The 25326-nt window shown below is 35.4% G+C and overlaps 1 protein-coding gene across 3 annotated transcripts in view; it reads left to right on the plus strand.

Moving 5' to 3' along the window:
* The first annotated feature begins 1283 nt into the window (after positions 1-1283).
* Positions 1284-25326, plus strand: part of LOC108607384 (zinc finger protein 2) — a 36414-nt gene continuing 12371 nt past the window's right edge. For all 3 annotated transcript variants that reach the window (XM_017998123.2, XM_017998122.2, XM_017998124.1), the window contains exons 1-5: positions 1284-1487; positions 12083-12127; positions 17544-19399; positions 22040-22221; positions 22772-24421. In XM_017998123.2, coding sequence (XP_017853612.1) covers positions 12107-12127; positions 17544-19399; positions 22040-22221; positions 22772-24421 — 3709 coding nt within the window. In that variant the 5' untranslated portion in view covers positions 1284-1487; positions 12083-12106. The remainder of the gene's footprint in view (positions 1488-12082; positions 12128-17543; positions 19400-22039; positions 22222-22771; positions 24422-25326) is intronic.

The raw sequence follows: 25326 nt of genomic DNA on the forward strand, positions 1-25326 counted from the left end.
TTCATAAACATTTTAAATACACAGTTACATAAATGACAGAGGTAGTGTTATCACTTACAATTTAGATTCTATCTTGCGTAATTATCGTGTGTTATACATATATTCTATGGGATTGCGTTTTCTCTAAGTTTTCAAACAAAATAATTACTTGCACGAAAAAAATGCATGTGTGTTAGAGCTTATGACTCGATGCTTGTTGACTTGCCAATAGACTTAAAATTAACCGTATTATGGACGAATGTGGCTATCATAGAAAATTAATTCTTAACAAACTTTGTGACAGATAGTTTTTTCAAACCATCGTAATATTGAGAGTGTAATCTTATGTAATCTTATGCACCTAAACTTTCTGATTTAACTGTGAATAAAAAAAAAGTGGTAATCAAATGTTCTGTCTCATCATTTTGAAATTTATAAAAATTAAAGTGATCTTGTTTACCACAGCTCGTCGGTCGAAATTAATTTGCATATTTGTTACTATAGTAAATAAGATCATTTTAATTTTTAAAAATTTCATTCTTCTGCAACTTGTATAGACCTATAGATATTCAAGTTTGTAAGCAGGTCCATGTACATCCTAAACAAATGAAGTTTATGTAAGAATCTTGATATCTGTAGCTGGCGCAGGTTTTGTATATGCAAGGCTCATTATCATGTTGGTTATTGAATCTCGAGCGTATAACGAACAGCGTAATTTTTAGGGTAACAAATCTGATAAAAATGTTATTTGAAGAATATTTTTCATACATTTAAATAGTTATTTTTGAGTCATTTTTTAAAAGTTGGACTTTGTGTTTTTTATCCTTTTGAATTTTTTGTTTGATTCGTAATCTGCGAATAAAAGCCGACCAAAAAATAAGTTTTATACACGCGCCAATATTGAAAAAAATCTTAAGAGCTTTTAAGTATTAAAACAATTTGTTTAATGCTTAAAATCTGTTCAAAAGATACGTAATTTACATACATATATAAATACCAACCCATACAGTTACCGGCATGGGCGTAGCCCTTTTACTGCTTGTGAATAAACGAAACATGTGTACATAATTAAATGTACATACATATTTTTATTTAACATTTCAGGTGCAAGCCAGATTAAATTTGACACGCTACACGCTCGATTCAAAGTTCCTATAAATTTAAGGCTAGAGTTAAAACAGTACAAACAAATAATAAAAACAACTATAAAGTAATAAGAAAAGGAATTCTTATAATAATAATACGTTAAGCTATTTACATATTTATGTACATAGTTATGTAAATCAACACCATAAATTGAAGAACCCATTATAAACTTTACCACCATCAAGAACAAGAACAACAATCGATACCAATAAAGAATATCCCATACTCATTATGTGAGCGAGAAATTAAGTTGGATGTACTTGTGGAATCATCAAGAGCCTGTCATACTGCACTAATGAGATAAAGACTACGGTATTGAGGAGCACATATGAGCCGGACCGCGATCTGCCCATGAACACAAAGTAAGTTACATGCAAAAGTGTGTCACTCTTCTTTTATTAGAGCATTTCAAGTTGATTTGTAGGAAATTTTTTCAGGCGTAACCAATTTAACTGTCTCTTGAAAATGTAATGAAATTTTCAGGCCGTATTAGGTATTAAGTAAGATTAACCTTTTCATTTATTTGGTGTCACATGTTTAAAATACGTGTATGCGTATGTATCTACGTAGAATCGTTATATATCTTTGAAATAGCATTGGTATTAATCTAAAAAAAAAATAAGATAATATTATTGATGCTTCTAAAAGAGCTATGAAAGCTTTTATTTTTTACAATAAAAAAAAATATGTTAAAATATGTGATACCAATTCAGTGCCTAATGAGGCATTGGGTGAATGGATATAATGACGAATGGCCAATTAAATCGGTTGTATTGCATTTGCGCGGACACCGAATAAGACTTTTTCAAATGATAATTAATGGGCGCGCTCTAATTAGCCAATGACTGGGCAGTTGCAACGTGTGTTGGTTAGGCGGACGAGCCGACCCGAGCCATGCCGAACGTTGTTAGTCAAAGTAATTAAGTTGTAGGCCAGGACATCGGGAAACTGAGATGATTATAACAATAATAATGATGACGTTCACACAACTAAAGAGCGTAAAATAAGTCTCTCTTTGATTGCTGCTGTTGTTCTGCTGCTGATTCTGATGATGCTGGAGGTAAGAGCCAGCAAGCCCTAACCAACGCCAGCATACGAGCACGGCAAAGCAGTAGAAGAGTGGAGCAACAGCTACAGTGTGCGACAGAATGCCGACAGCCCGAGACTTGATTGGTCGATGCTCGTCGGTCAGCCCCTGCCCCAACTGCCCCAAACCTACCGTCACCATCACTACCAGCCCACTCGTTTCCATTTCCATCTCCATTCATCGCCCAGTGTTTCGCTGCCACTACGTGTTTATGTGTTTTGTTTGCTTTTGCTTTAGATTATATGGTTGTGCTTGCTGCCTCTTTTGCAGCTGTTGTTTGTATGGTGTCTGTTTTCTCTTCTTTTTACATACACACATATTTTGTGTGAATGCACACTTGACGCCCGCGAGAGAGTTCCAATTCCATCATATGTATGTATGTACATATTATGGCTAGCTAATTGCTGCTTTTCGCCCCCACAGAGAGTTTCAATCGTGCGATAACTCTATGACTCTCGCCTAGATGGAAACTTTTGATTCGCTATCGCGTCGGAGGGGAAGAGCGTAATGCGTGATGCGCAAACACTAATTACGAACAAGCAATTAACCAGCGGAAAAGCAGCAGAGAAATACATACAAAAATACATATGCTGCCATACGCTACTGTACTCGTAAAAGTAATCTGCAAAGCCATACTTTTATGTACATATTTACTCACATACATATAAATGAAGTTTCGTGGCCGTTTAACCAATTAAAACAAAGCTGATAAATGATTTGACAACCAGAGTTGGCAAAACTTTAGCAATATTGAGTTGCGACTCTTTTCAATAACAGTACGAATGTATATGTATACATATAATTCTTCGCCTTGTTTGAATTTGCAATTTACGATTCCTAAATTCATCTTTTCGTTTTTAATTGGTGCTCAGGGTGTGGCCGAATCATGTACGTCATGTGTGTTAATACATGTACGTCAGTTGTGACCCTCACATAAAACACTGCTAATAACAAATGATCCTTTATGGGTATGTATGTAAATGTAAATATGTATATACAAAGCTACCCAAATGCAACCCAGCCATATAAATGGCAATCAGAAAAAAGGAAGTGGAGGGAACAAAAAATCGATATTCCACAGCGAAATTATAATAAAAAAAAAAAAACGATATACAAAAAAAAAGCTTTCTTTACAAGAATTTTTGTAAGGGAGTGGATGGGGGTGGCGGTCGTATAGGGCTATAGGGTTGTCTGTGTGGGTGTGCTCGTACAATGTATGTTAATTCAAGTAGGGTGGTTTTTATTTTGAGTTAGCGTGTCTCCGATTCGATAGTTATTCGTATGGAATATTATTCATTCTTTTTAACAAAATTAAGAAAAAACAAAAAATCTTCAGTAGTAGCAGTAAGTAACCTAACTCTGAACTTATACTCATTCATTGGTACATAATTCATCCATATTTACATAACTACATAGTACTTATATAAATGTATGTCTCATCAATCGAATCATGGAGTCAACATATGCAAAATTTATAAAATTTTTATATTGTGTATTGTGATGGTACTCTGGCGTACACTTACACATATAAGCGCTGGCCTAGTCGTGCAAAGACTATGTACATAAATACATTATACCATTAATAATAAAAGTTGATTAAAACAGACACTAACATAACTGTATAAGTAGTATTGGAAGTATCCATGGATACACAAATATCTACTAATTCCACAGCAAAAGTTGAAATTAAAATTTTAAATTGAAATGAATAGATACATATATATATATATATATATATATATTCATTTCAATTTAAAAAATATATATATATATATGTAAATATATATATATGTAAGTGATACATATGTTCCACATACTGTATGTACAAGTATTAATGTGAATGTATGTGTGTGTATATGTACATACAAATTACACATACAAACATACTTCGTTAAGAAAAAAAGAAAGAAAAAACTTCGTCAATAAAGTGGAATAAAAATCGTCGCGCTGGGAGACTGACGCGAGACGCGCGCGTAATTGTGTATTTTATGCTTCTGAGCAGAGAGGATAAGGTGATAAGGTATTCGGGGTGTTTTGGTCGAAGAGGTCGGATAGGGGAAATGGGTGGTTGTCTTGGTCTCGTTCACCCTCGTTATTTATTTCTCCGCAGCTTAGGTCTCGGTGCTCTCAGTAACTTTAACACCCACAAGAAAATAAAACTGCGAGTGCTCTCGGTCTTGTGGGGTATGGAGTGCCATAGAAGAAAATATTCGCCGACTAGCAAAAAGCAAAACAGAATATGCACAACAGAGGCAGAAATAAAGACAGAGATAGACTTAAACACATTCGGTGCATTATGTATAAATTATTTATTTACATTATATTTATGCCCACTACTAGAGCAACCACCCCCAGCCCTCTGCCAAATGATCAAGAGAAAAGTCGTGCTGCACTGCCAACGCTGACGTCGCTTTTGTAATTGCATGTAAGGCCGCCGTTTTGTCTCATGCACCAGGAGAGAATTAAAAAAACAAAAAATTCAGTTTGTCTTAGCGCTGCTGTGCCCATAATCCATTCGCCTTCTTGGGCAATGGTGTATAAGCGAGTGTGTAGGTGTGTATGCTATGTAGATAGCTACTACACTGCAAATCCGTAACATAAAGGGGTATAAAATGAGAGGTTGAAATGAATGTATTTACACGAGAGTGCGCGAGTATACATATTGTATTCATACATATTTTTAAACAATTATCAATACGGCGTGGGTATTGAGTAAGAGCAGTAGTGATGCTAAAGGAACGAGATAGATGAACAACAAGTGACAGAGACAGGCTAACTAATATAAAGAGACTAATTCTATCTCTCTCTATCTCTCTCTCTCTCTATAAATACATATATATATATATATATATCTCCCTCTCTCTATCTTTTTATTTCTCTTTCTTATTGCTTTGCGACTCATTTTCTTGATTCGGCTTCAATTAAAAGTAGCTCTCTGTACTTAAATATACACGATTTTTTCTCTCTGTGGGTTTTCTCTTTTGGATTGAACACTCTTAAAAATATCTGCGCGGCATACTTTTGCTCTCTTTTCACACCTACACACGTGCACACATTGAAAAATAGCAGATGTGCGTATACATACACATATATTTATGTATGTGGGTATGTATATACAAAATATGCATTAATGAAAGAGTAGGAGCGAGATGGGTGCGTTATATTTTAGCTTAGTGGCAATGAATTCGTTCGCTGTTTTGTTTTGTTTTTATTTTTTTTCGCAAGTACTGAAAAGGAACAGTCGCGTTTTTCCTCTCATTTATTCCCTTACATTTTTTACCACTCACAAGCTCGTTTGTAGTGACTTCAGGGAATCTCTTTCATTACTGTAACCCTAAAATGATGCTCAGCGAAATCAGGGATTTGACTGGGAGGAATGTATACATACATGCATATGTACACAGACACACACACACACACACACACATATATATGTATATACATACATATATACATATATATATATATGTATATATATATATATTTATATAGCAACTATTGATTAGCAGCTTAGACTGGATAATCATGTTGCTGCTGGGTATTGTTGCTGTTGCTGCTGCGCCGGCGGCTGCTCTTGTTATGATAAAATCTGCCTACTGTACTGAGACACATTGAAAGGATTGTACGCACATACATATGAAGGTGGAATCAGAGAATTAAACTCGGACTACGTACAATAATAATGTTTAAATGTTTTTATATATATATATATATATAGATATATATATATATATACTGTATATTATAACTGCATATGCATATGTATGTACATATGTATGAAATCAAAACCTTTGTTGAGCTTACGTTCATACATTCATATATCAATATACACATGCAAATGTATACATATGCCATACATACATATACATATAAGTGCATTCATGCATGTACTTAAGCATAATGTAGCCTCTATAATATTATGAAAGCTGCAGTCGCGCCACCCACAATTCGTCGCGAAACCAAAGTGGCACACACATGTATGTATGTATGTACATGTATGTATATACAAACATACTAATATGCATATAGTATACATGTATGTACTTATATTTAAATGTATTTTGCTTGTGTGTGTGTGCAGACAGCTTCGCACGCACACATATATGCCTTAGCGATGTGAGGAGTCGGAATATGCGTGGAATATTTAGAGATTACGAATGCGGCTTCTGCATGGCATCTTCTGATTGGTCGTTTGTGCGCCAGCGCCCATTGCTACGCCCACCACTTTTTTCCACCCACTTGTTCAATCAGCTCCCAACCCTGTGAACGCTTTAATTAACTTTGCTATTTGTCCAAAAAGAAGTTTTTAATTGGTGCTGTGCATCGTTGTCCGCTTCGTGGATGATCCATCGAACAATATATTTGAGGCTCCACCCAGCTAAACACCCAGAGCCAAGTCTTAGTCTTACATACATTTATGAAGATGTGAATATGGAAGGAAGAAAAGTGGTTGATTTTTAAAACAATATGAGTTTGTTCTTAGTTTCCACAAACGTGTACCAAATTTATGCTACTTGTTACTTTTCCTAAGCAGGAAGTTTGATTATCTTACAATATTTCATAGGATTAATACTTAGTTAATACACAAATATGTACCAATATATGTATACACATACATATACATATGTATGCATGCAGTCAACATAAGGACCCCCGAAAGGACCAAAGCGGGTTCCGGGTTCATCTGTCGTGAAATCTGCCCGTTCAAGGACTAATACTATAAGCTTTCTGATGAAAAATTTCATATTATGCATTACATTAATAAAAAATAAAAAAAAACAAAAATCTTCAAATCACATTGAAATAAAAAATGATAACATAAGTAATAATAAAAAAAAATAAAAAAAATATTTTCGGCTTGAGTAAATTAGATTAGGAGTTAATGGATAAGCGAACACTAACTCTTTAAGAAATTAAAGAAGTTTAGCACCAAGTTGGGAATTGCAACGAAACATGCTGCAGCTCTCCTTTAGTCGTACGATTTTGGATATAATAATATGTTTATTGGTTTTGCATATACAAAACCGCAACTTGATATTTTCAAAGCTGTCCTGTTACAGTTCTTTTTTATTTATGTTAAGAGGTTGTGTAATAATCAATGTTCTAAAATAAACTTTAATCGCTTAGGATTTACGTATCTCTAGACAATTGACAGATATAAATTTCGTTCGACTAAATTAAAGGACTTTTGACCATTTTATACACCCCTTGCTAAGGCAAACACTTAAATTCAACAGTGTTACACTTATTTGGTGACATATGTACATATCGACGCATTTCCGCGAAAGTATCGTATGTCAAAAAAACAAATTTTACAGAAGAGCGTTTATAATGATAATAATTTCACTCTATCTTTATAACTATAGGGAATATCATTCTAATATTTGCCCAGATGATAAATGATGGAGTTTAGAACAAGTTTGCATCAAAATCTCAATTTCAATAAAAAGTGACATACGATACTTTCGCGGAAATACGTCGATATGTATGTATATGCAAGATCATAAAAGAGAAAAATCAATTTTGGTATGTCCTATAGAAAGTCATATACTTAAAGAAAAAGATTTCTTAACATTCGAAAATAACCATGCAGAAAGGTTTCTTACTTCCAACATTCAATCATCCAGTCTGGATGATCCAGATATCCCTAATCCATGGAGCTGACTGAGCATACGCAAATATGATAGAGGAAAGGCTTTGTTATTTTTTAGATTGTTACTTTACAGCAGGTAAACAAGACCCAAACACTTGCCGGCTAAATTTATTTTTTCATTCCTCCTATGCGTACTACATTCACTGAGACTATGACAGACCCTGACTTACGCTCACGTGACTGGGTCGGGTCAAGTCTTTGCTGTGTTTAGGCAGCAATATTGCATGTTTGACCACAGTTTGTTTGTTATACATACATACATATGTATGTATATACATAAAACTACGTATGAACATGTCCGCGTGTGTGTGTTCCTGTGTTTTTAGCACCTACTCCTCCACGTAAATGCTCACTTTTATCTTTACGGTCAATAAAGATTTTTTTATTTTGTTGAAATGTGCTCTAAGGGTGGCATTCATTCACACATACACAGTCACACACAAAGCATTAATACTAGCCTACACGCCCGTACATTCCTCTTTCTGCTTCTTTTCGGTTATACAACTAAATACATACACATGTACATCTGTTTGTAGTAGTTGGATTGTTGGCTCTTAAATCGAACCAGCGTCAGCTGTCGATTTTTATTTAAAAAAATTGTTTTACCTGAATTTAATACAAATAATCAGGTTTTATTTATTCGTTGTGTGGCTGTTTGTTAAATTTCAATTTCATATAATATAATATATGTATGCACATGTACATGTAAACTTTAGAAATATCGCTTTTAATAGGGGTTTAGTTTTTGTCTGAAATGCGTGACAAAGTTATTGACAAACACATAGACAAGCTGACAAGACTAAATTGCTAAATAGTCAATTTGTTTGATAAAACTGATACAAACAAAAAAATTCGAAAACGGAGCAACGGTGTATGGGTTGAATATTAGCCATTTATTTTAATAAACAAGTACGCATTTAAATTGGGCGCAGGATAATTATTAATACTCTTTGACTAAGGGATCTCAGCAAACACACGCACTCATAATAGCTTACGCGTCGCAGCCAGTTTCCGAATAATGTTAGCAGTGACGCTTACCTGCTGTGTCGGCAGCGACGTTTGCACTGTTCGCATCCCGCTGTTTATATGGAACATTGAAATGTAGAAAGTTATTTTTCCGATATTCGGGATCGAATGCGAATATTATTGTATATGCTGAATAAATCCGTTAAGTATTGTCGGTGAATCGGTGGTTCTTTTTTCCTTCTCTCCAAGAACGTATTGCTCTCTGAAGCATTTTATATACCAAGTTTGATTGCTCTAGCTCTTATAGTTTCTGAGATCTTGTGCTCATACAGACGGAAAATCCAGTGGTCGGGCAGACAGACAACTTGGTTATAACGACTAAGTTCATCTGCCTGATCAAAAATATGTACTTTTTCAGGACTGCCACGCCTTCTTTTGACAGTTGCGCAAGAATTGCATTTGACTAACATATGTACATATGTAGGTACATATAACACCCTCTGTACATTATTTAATGTACTAGGTGTACAAAATAACAAAAACTGGGCAGCATTAAGCTTAAGTTCAATTGTACGTATATATATATATATATATATATATATATATATACACACTCCATGCGCGTAATTTGCCTTATGTAATTTACCAAGAGCCAATGGGAAACAGACGTTTCTTCATTTGCTCCTGCATCAACGACAAGCTCTGAAACGGGCACTAATTAACCGTGGGTGTTATCCCCAGCTACCCTCGTTGTACATATTTGGATTTAATTGGCAATTCTTGGTCAGGGTTGGTCGAAGGAGTTGTCGTATCATTTTTGTCATTGGTCTGTGATAAATTGCACAAAAGCCGTTGTGAGTTGAAAATAGAGCTGCTTTCGTTTAGTGTTTTTGTTTAAATAGTAACTAATTTGTTTATTTGACAACAAATAATAAAAAATAAAAACACACATATACATTCGCATTGAAAAAAATGTGTATACATTTATACATTAATGTACATTTATTTTGATACATTTATACTAAGCATGAACATACATACATATGTATGTATGAAAATAATTTTGGCCCTGAGACTGTTCATTCGCTTTATAATTGCTTACGAAATTAATATGATTAAAAAAAAATGCGAAGAACGGGGTGAAATACAATAAAAAAAAAGTAAAAAGAAAGAGTGGGTATAAGGGCATACTTTATATAAATACACTTTGATGATGGTACACAAATTTGTTGAAATTAAAATTTTCAACGAAATTAGTTGTTTTTTAATTTGGCTCTAATTATAGTTACGGATAATTATTAGAGAAATTATCGTTAAATTGGCGAATCATTATCGTCTTCCTCTTTCACTTGGTGTGCACCCAAGCAGTGCTCCCATTATTCGAACAAGCCCACACATATTTATGATCATGCATATGATGAATGCGTTATAGTAACACTGAGCTATCTGTCCTAAGCAATGCCTACCTTATACACATATTCGTTAGTAAATAGTATATGTATATGTGCAATTATGTATGTGTATACTCAGAGACACACATTAAAAAATATATACATGTTCATATCTGTACATACACAAAAAAAAAAACAAGACATAAGCTCCTTTAGCAATAATAATAACCTATTTTAATTGTGAGTGAATAAGCGTCTCGACAACTTCCGTTCTGTGCATTGCTTTTGGCACTTTTTTCTCTAATTGCTTTTGGAGTTCATATACACATGTGTGCGTCAAATTACGGTTTCTCACCTTAAGACAGAATATACTATAACTTTTATGTTTGTACAGAGTATGAAGTTTGTTTGTTCTCAAAGCTAATAATCTTTGTATGTTACCAAAGAGTATACAATTCAATATGTATATTCTTTGATGTTACTCAAAGATGGAGAGAGCTCAAGCTCGTAGACTCAGTTATTTATGTAAGTTACAAATATTAGAACATATTAATTACAAAACTTTTTCTGCTTTGTCTCATCAACTATCAATAATTCTTATATTTTGAACATGTATACGTAAACACTTACCTGTGATACCTGTTCGGTCGTTAGTTTTGTGAGCCTTTGCTGTTGAGTTCGAAATTCGTGAGTTTGGAAAATTTTAACACCTTTTTTGTGTTTATGTGACAAGAATTATATCGCTGCCAGATCTGGGCATTGAACTCTTTTTTGGGCTTTAATGCCTAACAAGATCATGCGTATATGTATGTATGCTTACCGATACGGACAAAATACAAGACGGAATTTAAGGGGCAGACGAAGCTAGGTTGAAATACTCGATGTGAGACATGGTGAGATACGTCAACTTTTGGGACTGTGGTTTCTAAATATGTACAAAAAGCAACAAGTGCGTGCTTGGCAGATTACGTGAACGCAATAATTAATTGCTGCCCGATAGAAATTAAAGATTTCAGTTGTTATAGCCGCTAAATGACTTTAAAAGGTAAAAGCTCAAGTCTAGAATAGAATTTGCATCAGTCAATGCGCTTTAATTGAAAAACTACAAAATAATAAAATCTTGCTGTTTCTCAAGACTGGAAAATCTGCACACCAACGCATTCTATAGATTTTGTTTATCGAATGTTCTCTTGCTGCCCATGGAAGGTATATAAGTATATCTATGTACATACATACATACATACATACATACATACATACATAAAAGCGAACATAAGAACGCTGTAGAAAAAGAAAACAATGTTAAACAATAATTATAGATAATTAGAAAGCAGTTCCTCGTCCGATAAACCGCATAATAGCAATGTGGCCGTAAGGGTGTCTGAATATAAGACGAATCGTGGTCCTGTCTGGTGCAGTCGGTTCCGTGATTCAGGTAAAGATCTAAAATTAAGTTGGATGGCAATTAGAGCTGAATTAGAACCAGTTTGCTGATTTAAGTATTTTGTCTTAAGTACTACCTCTATGCCGTGGATCCACACAATTTGTCTTCACTTCAGATAGAGTATCTCTAAAAAAAAATATATTTATTGATTTTAACATGTGAAATTGCGTGTACTTAAACAAAACAAAGTTCGTTATTAGGGCCTGTCATATTTTATTATTATCACTCTTGTTCAACTCCAGTTATCGATAATGTATATGTGCATATGATTTGTTTCGCATACCGAACTCTTTTTTTTTAACTCTATAAGTGTGGTGATACCTAAGCTCTGGACTTTGTTTTGAGTGAATTGATATCATATGTACTATATGTCTAACAATATTATGATTTCTTCTTTTACACATTTTTCTTTTTAGGAAACAGTGTTGCAATGGGCGTTGATGAATCACCTAATTGAACTGGTAAGTCCAGTATTATTATTGTGCATATGACCATAACTGAAATTCAGGAATGTGTATTTCGTACAATGGAATGGTACAAACGGATGGTAATTTCGAAAATGTATAAAGATTTTATAAATTTGATAATTATTAAATTTGTCATTTCAAACATGAAAACGGATGCAAGTGGACCTAAATATTAAAATTTAAGGTATTAGAAAAATAGTTGATCGACTTTAACCACTGTGTTTAGGTTATAAATTATTTAGGAGCCAATAAACGTAATAGGTATTCCAACAATTGTAGAGCATTGTCTTTTTTCAGTTTAAATCGCTTTTCTTTTATTTTTGGTTAAATAATTTTGCTATTTTGCAAATACATACATACCTTATGTGCATACATACATACATACATATGTGTGTTCATGTACATATATATATTCATGTATACATATGTACATATATACATATGAATGTATGAAGCATATGAATCTTAACTGGCAGCGACTGGCCTATTGTTGTCATTGTTGCCATATTTTCTCATTGTTAGCGAAACGTTCATCGTGCGGCTCCGATACTGTGATGTGCTGTGGTTGCTCCTGCAGGCCTGGTGTTTGGAGCTTTTGTTTTTGTTGCTTGTTGACCATATTGTCAGGCGTACTCAGACGCGCTCACCCTCATCGTCCTCTTGGCTTGGTTTTTTTTACACCGCTCCCCCCTTGACCATGACCACACTCGATCTACCTCTTCCGTTGCCGCTTTGCATTCACCTTCCTTTACTTGTTGCAGTCCTGAGCTATATTGTGTGCTCAACTATGTATGTATGTATGTACATATGAACATTCATATATGCTTACAAATGTACATACATATGCACATACGGCACCCGTTTCTGGGAACTGAAGGTAAAGGAAACAATTCTTTCAATACAATTCTTTTTCCTTTCTTCTTATGTCGTTTTTGTTTTTGTCCTTTTTTACTTTGTCTGTACGCACACACCACTCATAAATACATACATACGTATGCACATACATACATATATATACAGTGCATTTATTCGTTTCATTATTAATTTTTCTCTTAGCTCTCGCACTCCTCGCTCTTGTTCACGTCCCTTGTTTCTGTTTCTTTTAATGCTTAGCTTATTCTGGCTATGTATGTATGTATGCTCTTGGTATTGTATGTAGATAGCTTATGAATTCACGGATTCAAATATAGTGCTCCCTTTGCAATTTTTTCTTCAGACTTCCCTTGTTTTCATTTTTTTTTTTTTTTGTGTTGCAGCGGCTTAGTCTTTGTCGCAAGAATTGTGTGTCTGAGTATGCTATTCATTGCAAATAGAGGGCAATTGCGATTGAATCAGAATTAATACTCTATTATCCGCTTTCTCATTAGTAAACATATTCACATAAAACGTATGTGTTGCCGCCAAAACTAAAAATTTGTATGAGCTGATTTGAAATACATATACATATAAGAGATCCGAGCGCTAACACGAAGTTTTTTAAGCACTATGCAATATCATATTCAGTTTTATATTAATAAACATATACATACATATGTATGTATGTATAAATGGCTAAAAGTATTTATGTATGTACACAATTGATTCAGTGTTTTTTTCCCCAAAAAAATAGTGAATTGCTGAATTTTTCTGTGTTAAAGTATTTTCTGTCAAACACTTTATTGAATGCTATTCATGGGTACGTACAACTTACGTATGTATGTATGTATGTATGTATGTATGTATGTGTGTATGTATGTATGTTATGTAGTATAATTTATGTGTGCATACACAAGATATGTACATAGTATATGTACATAGTATATGGATGGGTATATTGATTGTCTTTAATTTAATTTAATTAACTATTAGTACATATGTACATTTGTATATTAAATGGATTTAATGACATATGCATATGCATGTATGTTTGTACATATACATACGTACATATGTACATATGTATATACTTTTTCAACAACAAATATTTGAACGTGGTTAAATTTATTTTATTTTTAAATTACATATAATACTTTCTGTCTCTAAAGGAAGAAACTATTTCTGAGAGGACGATTGTTATCACACTTTTTGCAGTGCCGGTACTTTGTCCGAGTGCTTATGTGTATGTATGTATGTATGTATGTGTGTGCTGAAAATAATTCATTAACATATTCATGCCAAGGAAACAATTCGCGACAATTTTAATGAAGGCAGAAAGGCTTAAAAATAAATGAAATTTATTGTTCTGTATATCAATGCGCATTTAACTTGACCGCGGAGCGCATTTTGAAAACAGTTCATCACCGTCAAGCAGCGAGTCTGATCCCCTGGCATGGGACGTTGCTTGGGACGTGGCCTGGGATGCAAGCCGCAACCGACCTGAAGATGGGCTGCCTTCTGGTTTACTTTTTGTCGCATATCGTATCGATCCATTGATCTTACCGAAATGAATGATTGTAAAGTTTTTGTGAAAGCATTGTTAAATAAAAAATCAAATGATCGCAGGCAAACATGCGTTTGTTTGTATGTACATATACGTATGTATGTACACACATATGTATGTATATATGTACTGTACATATTGCATGTGTATGTGCGAATGAATATGTACATAAACACATGAATGTACATACATATACTTATGTACGTACATATACATATATGTATGTAAAAAATCTGGTCAGAGCCTACAGCTATCTACATACATATGTATGTACATATGTATATCAAATAAAAATAAAAGGAAAAACAATGGAGGTTGACTGTGACTTGTCTAAACTAAGATTGAAGTGTATTCGGCGACAAAAACGATCAGAAAGTACAATGTTTGTTTTATATTCGCAACTTTTTATTTTGAAACCGACACAAAGCCAATTTCTTAGTAAAACCCTTTGCGGGCTCACACAATAACTTCAATCCGTACATACATACATACATACCTAAATATATATGTATGTACATACGTATGTATGTACATATATGCGAAAATCAATTATTAAAAACCTTTTTGATAGAAGAGAGTTCATAGATACATACATACATACATATATCAAGGTATTGAGTTTTAATTTTCATAAGCTTAAAAATTTACATTCATAGCAAAAAAAAGTTACATTCATGACAAATAACCACAAAATGGTCATACATATGTACATACATATGTTCATATATATGTATGTATGTACGTTTGTATGTATGTACGTCTTTGTTAAAGAGTAAGAGAAGGTTTGTATATTGGCCGGAGCACTGTAGACTAGACGTCTTCCAGTGCTTGAAAATAGAAGGGTTCACTGCCTTGAATCATACAAAGGCAAGTCAAGGTTCTCTCCTTGCACCAATTCCTCTTTTGAGACTCGGATTGTCGCTGTTCTGGCCCAGCTCTTTCCCCCGTTATTTAGTCTGTGTCACAACTTCTGCTTTGTGGTGCACTAAGACATTGGTATCATTGTTGCCTGCGCCTGAAAATACGAGATCTCTCGGACTATGTATATGTGTATGAGAGAGAATTCGCACGTGCGTTGTTGTTGTACGTCTTTATTTCTTTGGGGTCGTTATCTGTTTTCATATTCCTCAACTGGTTTATATTCAGCTCGTCTCTGCTTTTACACTACGAGTACGAGTACACCCACACACAAATTCCGTGATATATCAGCCTCCACCATCGAGAAGTGTAAAGGTTGGCCAATGTGATTTTCCTCTTTTTTTTGTTGTTTTGTTTATGCTTTTTTTTTTTTTTTACTTTGATTGCTTGCTTGTGGCTGGGTCTTAACTTTTAATTTTGTCTTCGACTTGCTTTGTGTCTGACTCTTGGCTTTCGGCTGTATTGGACTATTGGTATGCAAAAACTCAACGCACTCTTCATGTCTGTACTGTCTGAAGTCATAGGCCTGCGGTGGATCTTTCGTGTCTTTCCATTACACCTTCGCTTATGTTAATAATTTTTTTCTTTCTTGTTATTCGCGGCAACTAGTCAGCAAAGCAGCATAATGCCAAACTACACTATTCTTAAATACAGACATACATACATATGTACATATAGAATTTAAATTTTGCTGTTTTAATTTTTTAAAAATTAAAAGAAAATAAAGTTTTGTATGTGTTTATAGTGAGTACAAAAAGGAAAATAAATATTTCTCCGCTTATATTATATACGATTTTTTAAAGGCTTATCGAACTTTTCCTCAGTCTTTTCACTTTTTTCTTTCTTCAAAATTTGATTTCAAAAGAGATTTCGGAGAAGAGTGTAAACATAACATATGTACATATTTTGAACGTAATATAGGTTATGCTTATACATACGTAAAACAAGATTTTCAGTTTTCAGGTAAATTTTCTTGTGAAACAATATAAATATATTATTATAGAATTATATTATAATTATTTTCGATGTCATAACAATGTTATTTGTTATATACACAGGCATATGAAATCTGTTAATTTGATTATTCAATAGCCTATAAGTGCATAAAAGATTTATAACGTAACCATCTATAACCAACAAGAATCTGAATACTTCTCACATGGCTGAGTCCCAGAATGTATTACGTAATTGTAGGCACTCTTAACTGCATGTGTGCATGTGTGTTTCCACCCTTTTCAATTATCATGAATAGATATTGTCACATTTCGTTGTTTTTTACATTCATCGTCAATCCCTATCGTTGGTAATTTACATTTTCATACTACGCCTTTATATGTATTACATTGCATTATGTATACAAACATTTGTAAATATATGTATATATACATAGGTAGGTTCGTGACCCCGTCCAGGAGTTGAAAATGCAAATTCTAATAACATGAATTTACTGGCATGATGCATGTACTATATGTACTTAAATTGTCATCAGAGCAGAGTTGTCATTAAATAGCTATAAAGCACTTTGAAAACGTATTTCAGATAATTGCCAAACAATTACCCATTTCATTATAATTTTTCATTGTTAGAGTTCTTACCTTTACAGTAAGCAGAGTTGCAATTGCTGTTCATTGTCTGATGAAAATTAAATGAACAAAGTTACTTACGATAGCCCTGTGAACCCTTTATTATTCCAATTATTACGTGTGCAACCAATCTTCTATTTATTTCAATATTATATATGTATACATTTACTATTAACTAAAATATTAAATTAATAAAAAAAACCTTTTCAACGCTTTATAAAAATTATAATGAAACAACTTTTTATACGGCACAAGAAACGATTGACCAGCGAACAGCCCTTTGTAGATTTAGTTCGTGTACAGAAGAACTTTATTTCTTTTGGAAATATGAACTTAGGGTTGACTAGTTGGTCCATGTTTCATTAAAGACTATTGACAGTGAAAAGGCCTGTAATTTGAATATTTGCGATTTTAGACACGTGTGTTGGCACAATGTCCTGGTGTTTTGATGTACCTTACTTAAAGAATTTCCTATTTTGTCTCTTTTTAGAAACCCCACAATGCTAATGACGGCTCTCCAATGTCCAATTCCGATGTGGAAACTTTTAATGGAAAAATAGTTTACAGTATTGACGGAAGTGCACTTATTATCGATGCAGGCGATACTAACATAAAATTAAGTTCAAGTGGTGATACATCAGCGGCACCATCTACATACATACCTCCTTCAGTGGCTGCTCTTAAAGCGACTCTTAGGTCAACAGGCAGTGAAAAAGCAAAGTCAAATAAATACCTGGAGTCGCAAAAGCTGAGCACTGCAGAGGAGGAAGCGGAAACATCGGACTCCTTATCGTTATCAAGTGTGCTATCGATTTCAAGGACAGGAGATCGGAAGCTAACTCCAAAGATCCATTCCTTTCGTGTGGTATCTGCCGAAGATGCGGCTGCAGGTACGCATTGCCAGGACTCAGTCAATGCCTTTCACACGCAGAATCACAAGCCGATTTTGATGTGCTTTATATGTAAACTATCCTTTGGGAACGCGAACTCATTCAGTTTACATGCGAACACAGAGCACAGGTTAAATCTACAGGAGCTGGAGCAGCAGCTGCTGAGCCGCGAGTACTCCAGTGCCATCATTCAGCGCAACATGGATGAAAAGCCTCAAATATCGTTCCTTCAACCATTGGATGCTGGTGGCACTGCCATTGAGTCCGGTGAGTCACTGCATCTAACGGAGCTATCAGCAGTGGGCAGCAATGAGATGGATGGCTCAAACCCGACGCACACATCCGTTAAACCATGTTCCGGTAACGGTACTAACAAGCAAAGTGAAAGTAAACATTTTGACAATGTCGCTTTTATTGCTGGTAGCGAGGGGGTGTTGCCGTCGCCTAGTGACAGCAGTTGCACCACAGCAATATCACCACTTGAAGTAGCAGTTAAGTCGACTGTGAAATCTGGTTCCTTAAATTCAGTAACAGCTAAGACTAATATCCCACAGTTCGAGCCGTCAATATTAAAAAATTCAACTACCGCAACGGAACATTCACATTTACCACCCGCCCTATCTACGGATGTCTGTAAAGTGAACACCGCAATCCGGGAGGTATGCCTTCCTCCCGACGGCCTGGAGGCCAATAGTACTGATAATATAAGTAGTAATAAGTCGTCAGCAACGCGCAACACCGCTTCGCCCATATGCCTAAGTGCTACTCAGGAGACTATCCCAACAATACCAGTATCTCGCTTTGGTGAAGTTTCTGGCTCCCCACCACCAGAATCACCCCAGCCTTCCGTCGATTTGGATCCTGCTCCATCAGCATCTGAACTTCTGCAGCAACACCTCTTGTCACTCCAGCAGCAGGTTGCAACTAGCACTGGCGTAGTCTTCCCTCCGATGCAGTCCCAGGCTCAAACACAAATTAGTTCCTTTCACGCGTCTCTCACCGCACTGGCTAATGAGCAAAATGCGAGAGGTGTTAAATTGCTAACAGAATTCTTGCAACAACAACTACAGCAACAGCAGCAACAAATTCTGTTTTCCAACAGCTGTGCAGAGCACCAGGAAGGGAAGGGAGTGGACTGCAAGGCGTGTGAGGTGATTGATATTCAAGACCAAATAAAGTCGCCAACTCTGCAACAGCAGTCTCAACCATATTCCCAGTCCCAGTCTCAAGCGCAGACTCAGCTCCAGACTCAAGCCCAAATCCTTCTACATTCTCAGCCACGCTCTCCGAATAACACAAATGGAAGCAGCGGAGGAGTTTCGACATCAATTTCAATGCCTATCTCTCCCAGTACCTCCTCTGTGGCCAGTGTAGGCAATCCGCCTGCCTCTAGCTTTACGATTGGAGCCTGTTCTGAGCACATTAACGGTCGTCCCCAAGGAGTAGATTGCACGCGGTAAGTTAGTAAAATTCGAGAAATTCATAATATTCAAAATAAAAGTCATGCTCTAATTGTGTGTCTGTTTATACACTTTGACATTTTTGTAAAAAATGGTAAGAGGGTATCATGAAGTTGTGCAAATGCATGGGAGAAGGAGCAGCAAGACAAACTGAGTCGATATAGCTATGTCCGTCTGTCCGTCCGTCTGTCCGTCCGTCTGTCCGTCCGTCTGTCCGTCCGTCTGCATGTGTGCGTGTTTCTTAGCAACTATAAGAGCTAGGACAACCAAATTTGGTATGTAAGTGCTCCTATATCCAGGACACTACACTTTTTTTTTTTAATTTGCTCCCCCTTCCCCTGCAAATCGAAAAAAACGAGAAAAATCTTTAAAGATCTGAAATAAATTACAAAATTGTCTAGTCATGATTTCGACCGATTGTGGAAATTTCAAAACGGTCGGATAAATAACTTAGGAATTATTTACATTTCAATATCGACAGTCGTTGCTGACGCTACAGCGACCAACTGTGACGCATCCGCTGTTTTGTGTGTATGTGTTCATGAGTGCATGCGTGCGTTTGCTGCGTTCCCCTAGTCAAAGTGTATTTAAAAGTTGGTGGCGACCAACTTTAATTTGACCACTAGTTCTTTTATACATTTTACTTCCTGATTGTTTATATTTTTCCTTTTTTTTTTTGAGTCTGCGGTCATTCGCTCGATAAGAATAGGTTTCCAATTGTCTATCATCTTAATCATATTGTTCACTTCGCTTTTGTTATTTTTATAATTAACACTGACTATGGGATCAAAGCCAATAAGGGCTAAGTAAACAGCATATGCTCTCGATTGTTCTCATGCATGCGCAAAAACATGTTAATGCTTTTACATATTTATGTCGATGAAAATATGATTTTCTTAGAACTTGTTGCCCATTTATGAATTTTGAGAAAGAAAAAATATACAAAAATAGGTATATACTTTAATTAAAATATTTTTTGTTGAAAGAGCTAGTTATAGAATATATTTATAATAATGTTCAGTTTATTGAACATATTAATAAAATAAATTGTTGAAAATCAGATCAGTGTACTCTTTTGCCCACAAATTTTATTCAGTAGACAGTTTAGTGTTTGCAAATGTAAGAATATATATTTTGATCTGATCGCTTAAGGCTTTACAACTTTTTCAGTAAATTTTTACAAAGTGTTATTCTTGTCATAGGTTCATTACCAGATACTGTTAGAATTAGTTGGGTTTTGCTTGATATAACATAACTTATTATAATCGAGTGTTAAATTATTCAGTCATACTGTAAGTCCAATTAAAGCGTGGGAAAACAAGTGCCGCCGGCGCTTCATTTGACATGGTTATTACCGTAAGGGGTTGTGCAGCGCAATGACTGTATGGTTATAAGTCTATGTATATGTGTTAGTTAAAAACAAAATAGCTGGTTGGGGTTTGGCTGCGTGATGATAATACAATGCAGTCTGAATTTCGGTTGCCTCGGGTTCTTCATAGACTCTGGGTATACAAAATATGCGTAATTATTGCTGCTGTTTGAACTTTCGCCGTGCTAAGGGAATCTACTCCTTTCCCTTCATCCGCATATTGAGCGACCAGTGCCACACAATAACTCATTAGTCTAATATATACATGCGACGTCAATTTGGATCCAGAACACAATACACATTTCGTCCAATGCCTCTCTTATTATGCCTTTGGGCACGACTGGTTCTTCATTTAAACGCAAATGAACTAAGGGAATTATTCCATGCGATGTGGGCTCAAACTGATATCAAATAGCAGATTCAAAAAATCGCAAAATTGACACAAATTATTATTCAGTAGTAGTAATACTATTTGTAGCCGTATGTATGTATGATTGTAAATGTGTATGCATTTAAAAAAATTTATCATGCTCATTAAATTAGTGCTTAATTTATATTTTGGATGAAAAACTATATTATTTAATTAAAGGTAATAGCTTTGGAGCACAATTTGTATGTATATATATATATATATTGTATTCACATTGAATATGAAGCTATATTGTAGTGCCAAAGTCTTTAATTTAAATCATTATGGAGGGATGCTTTTAAACATGATGAGCATGATCTATTAGGTGAGAGAAACGGGCGGACGGAAACTAAGACGAGGCGACTTAACTAAAGTAAATTAAACCAATTGTACTGATTTCACTTAATAAATGCCATGCACAGATTCAGCTTCAGCGGCAATTGTAGTAATTTACTGCCTGTTCTGGTTCTGGCATTTAAGTACTTAGCAGTAGAATCATAAAATTTCATCAACACTTTGGGGGTAGGCAACTGAAAGTTCTATTTTATATTAGTACATTGGGTGCGATCTTGCATTCTTTCACAATAAGGTCGCGAAGTGAATTTAAATGAATCAATTATTAGGCATATACATATTATCAGTTACAATGATCTGTCTTTGCTGTAGGGTAAGAGGATGAAAATAGAAGGGACATAATTTTCAGAGGCCTGGATGAGACCCCTATAAAATAAGTTTATTATACAAATGGAATCACTTTACTCATTGTTGGCTCTGGGTTAGCGTTTGCATCAATTTAAATACGCTCTCAGAGTTATAATTCATTTATTTGATTTAAAATGTATGTCTCTGTCTCTGTAGCTGTGAAATGTTGTTAAACTCGGCGCGACTGAATAGCGGAGTGCAGATGTCCACACGAAATTCGTGTAAGACCCTCAAATGTCCTCAATGTAATTGGCATTATAAGTATCAAGAGACTTTGGAAATCCATATGCGAGAGAAACACCCAGACGGTGAGAGTGCTTGTGGATATTGCTTGGCAGGTATGTTTACTTTTATTTTATAGAGATATAAAATACAAAAGAGAAGTTGTACGAAAGTAAGTGATATAAAGAAATGATTGATTTGAAGCCTAAAACATGTTTATGATACATAACTTTACCTCTATTTAATGATTTACAAGTTATTGATCCACACATATGTGTTACACATTTTAAATGCAGGAATTTAACGATCATTTTTATTTTAGATAAGTAAGCATTATGTTACCCAAGTTTACCGTAAATGATGTATTTATTTTTCGACGAAAGTATCGGATGTCAAAAAAACAAATACAGGAGAGAGTTTTTTCTGATTTATTTCTAATTTCGCCCTGAACAAACGCAAACATTTAAATCGTAATATCTTTATAGCTATAATCATAATATCAATATTATAATTTATCAGATAATGATTGACTGACAATGATAATGATTAGAACAACTTTGCTTCAATGTCTCAAATTATATTAAAAAGTCGACATTAGTGACATAGTGACTATGTCTTACATACTGATCGCAAATTCTAAGCCCTGTTCTTTTGTGCAATCCACAGGCCAACAACATCCACGACTGGCACGGGGTGAATCATACTCTTGCGGTTATAAGCCGTACCGATGTGAGATATGTAATTACTCCACGACTACTAAGGGTAATCTTTCGATACACATGCAATCGGATAAACATTTGAACAATATGCAGGAGCTGAATAGCTCACAAAATATGGTTGCAGCTGCCAAGTTGCTTTTACCTAGCCCGTCGTCTCAAGGTGCTTGCATTCCGACATCGTCCGGTAGTGGCTCGTCCAGCCAGCCAACAGTGCTGGGATCGCCCAGCGTTAGTACTAGCATTAGTAGCAATACCAACTACGCTAGCAGCACTGCAACTTCCACTGTAATAGTACCGACTGCAATACCGGGCACCGGTAAGTCGAAACCGTCTTTTCGCTGCGACATCTGCAGCTATGAGACGTCCGTAGCTCGAAATCTTCGTATCCATATGACAAGCGAAAAGCACACGCACAACATGGCAGTTCTTCAAAATAATATCAAGCACATCCAGGCTTTAAATTTTTTGCAACAGCAGCAGCAGGGTGTTGGGGGAAACGTCAACTCGTTTTTAGCAGCGCCCGAGGCAGCTTTGGCCGACTTAGCGTACAACCAAGCGCTAATGATTCAGTTGTTGCAACAGAACACAACCGCCACCCAACCTGGTAGTATCCAGCAGCAGCCCAACACTAAATTGTCATCCACTGCGTCTTCACCAGTAAGTCCCACGGAGCAGTTACAATTACATGCGTCGTTCCCATTCTCACCCGTTCTAAAGTCACAAACGCAGGGAATATCGCACAATTTGAAGGTACCACATGGATTGGCCATGAACTTAGCTTGGAGCGAGACTGGCGAGACACAGGATTCCCATTTTCAGCCAACTTCCTTGGCAGACGCCTGGCCAACAGCACTTTATAGCTGCCAAATCTGTGACTGTTTCAGCACAAATAATATGGATGAGCTAAACCAGCACTTGCAAATCGACCGCACACGCCAAAGCTCAAGTGCAAGTTCCACATCCTCTTCAGATATCATGATAATACACAACAATAACTATATTTGTCGACTATGTAACTACAAGACGAACCTTAAAGCCAACTTTCAGCTTCATAGTAAGACTGATAAGCACTTGCAAAAATTAAACTTTATCAATCATATTCGTGAGGGCGGAACGCGAAACGAGTATAAACTTCAGTTTCAGTCACAGCTGGCGGCAGCTGGTGCGGTGCAGTTGAAATGCAACTGTTGTGACTTTCATACCAATTCCATACAAAAGCTCTCACTGCATACGCAGCAGATGAGGCATGACACAATGCGTACCATTTTTCAGCACTTGTTGTACATTGTGCAGCAGAGCAGCTTACGGCTGGTCTCAAACCCTTCTGAACCTGGGCAGTGTCAATCAGAAGAGGAGTCATCTCTCGAAAAGGACCAAAACCAGCAGCAGAAAACACAATCTCCGTCAAAATCGCTTTGCTGTCACCTATGTAACTTTGTGGCAAAGAGTCTATTAGAAATGGTACAACATGTGAAAGGATTTAGACACATGCAAGTAGAACAGTTTGTTTGTCTGCAACGACGTAGCGAGAACCTTGAGATGCCGGGACTAAACGAAGTATTTAAGGTCACTGAACGCCTTCCTGCTAGCGATGAAGGTAAGATAATTTAAATATATGTGCGCAGGGATAATGGGCACATAGAGCTCTTAATAGGGAAAGAAACTAAATTAAAATAAGCTTCAGAATTGGGAGAATCTACACGCCAAATTAGGTGTATCTAGCTTTTAAAGACTGATTGATTGAAAAAGTGTGTACCAATGAAACGAAATATCGATTCAATTTAATATCTGAATTAGTTTCAGAAAAGAAGAAGAATAAGTACATCAAATATAAGTCTAATGAAATATTTAAAGTGGATGAACTGATTCTCTTAAAACATGTACTTGAAAAACATAAGTTGGACTCTTTTAGTTTAGTTGAATTTAGTAGATCACAGCAACTATAAGACATCTCACACTAGATATGTAGATTCATGCATATCAAACATATACTCGTATCATCGTAGCTTTAAAATTTAGAAACTCCCAGAAATCAAGGAAATCTGTAGCAGACACAGTTTTCAATGTACCAACTCAGCATTATTTTTAGTATATGTAATGAGTAACAATATCTTATTATTATTGAAAGGGGCAGCCACAATTCTTTTCTTAATTTTATTTTCCACTCACAGAAAATAATAATGTGATGTTGATCATTTAAATTTGTCAAAGCCTTTCATCTATCGATTTCTTCCATATTTCTTTAACTGTTTTATGTATGTTTGGCTTGTATGAACTCTTTGTATAGGGAATCATAGTTTCGGGTAATATATTAAAAATTATATTTTTTTTGTGGGTATCATAAGCATATATTTTTGAAAACGTCTCATTCGTTGGTTCGTAACTCATCATTAGGCGCTGATTTCAGTTCAATTCAGTTCTTTAACCGCGCCTTCTGATTATTATCATTCACAATACAGCTGAATACTGCAACTCTCGTACTTAAATGCTTCAAAACGTGCC

This window comes from Drosophila busckii, chromosome 4, assembly GCF_011750605.1.
Source record: "Drosophila busckii strain San Diego stock center, stock number 13000-0081.31 chromosome 4, ASM1175060v1, whole genome shotgun sequence".
Taxonomy (NCBI): Eukaryota; Metazoa; Arthropoda; class Insecta; order Diptera; family Drosophilidae; genus Drosophila; species Drosophila busckii.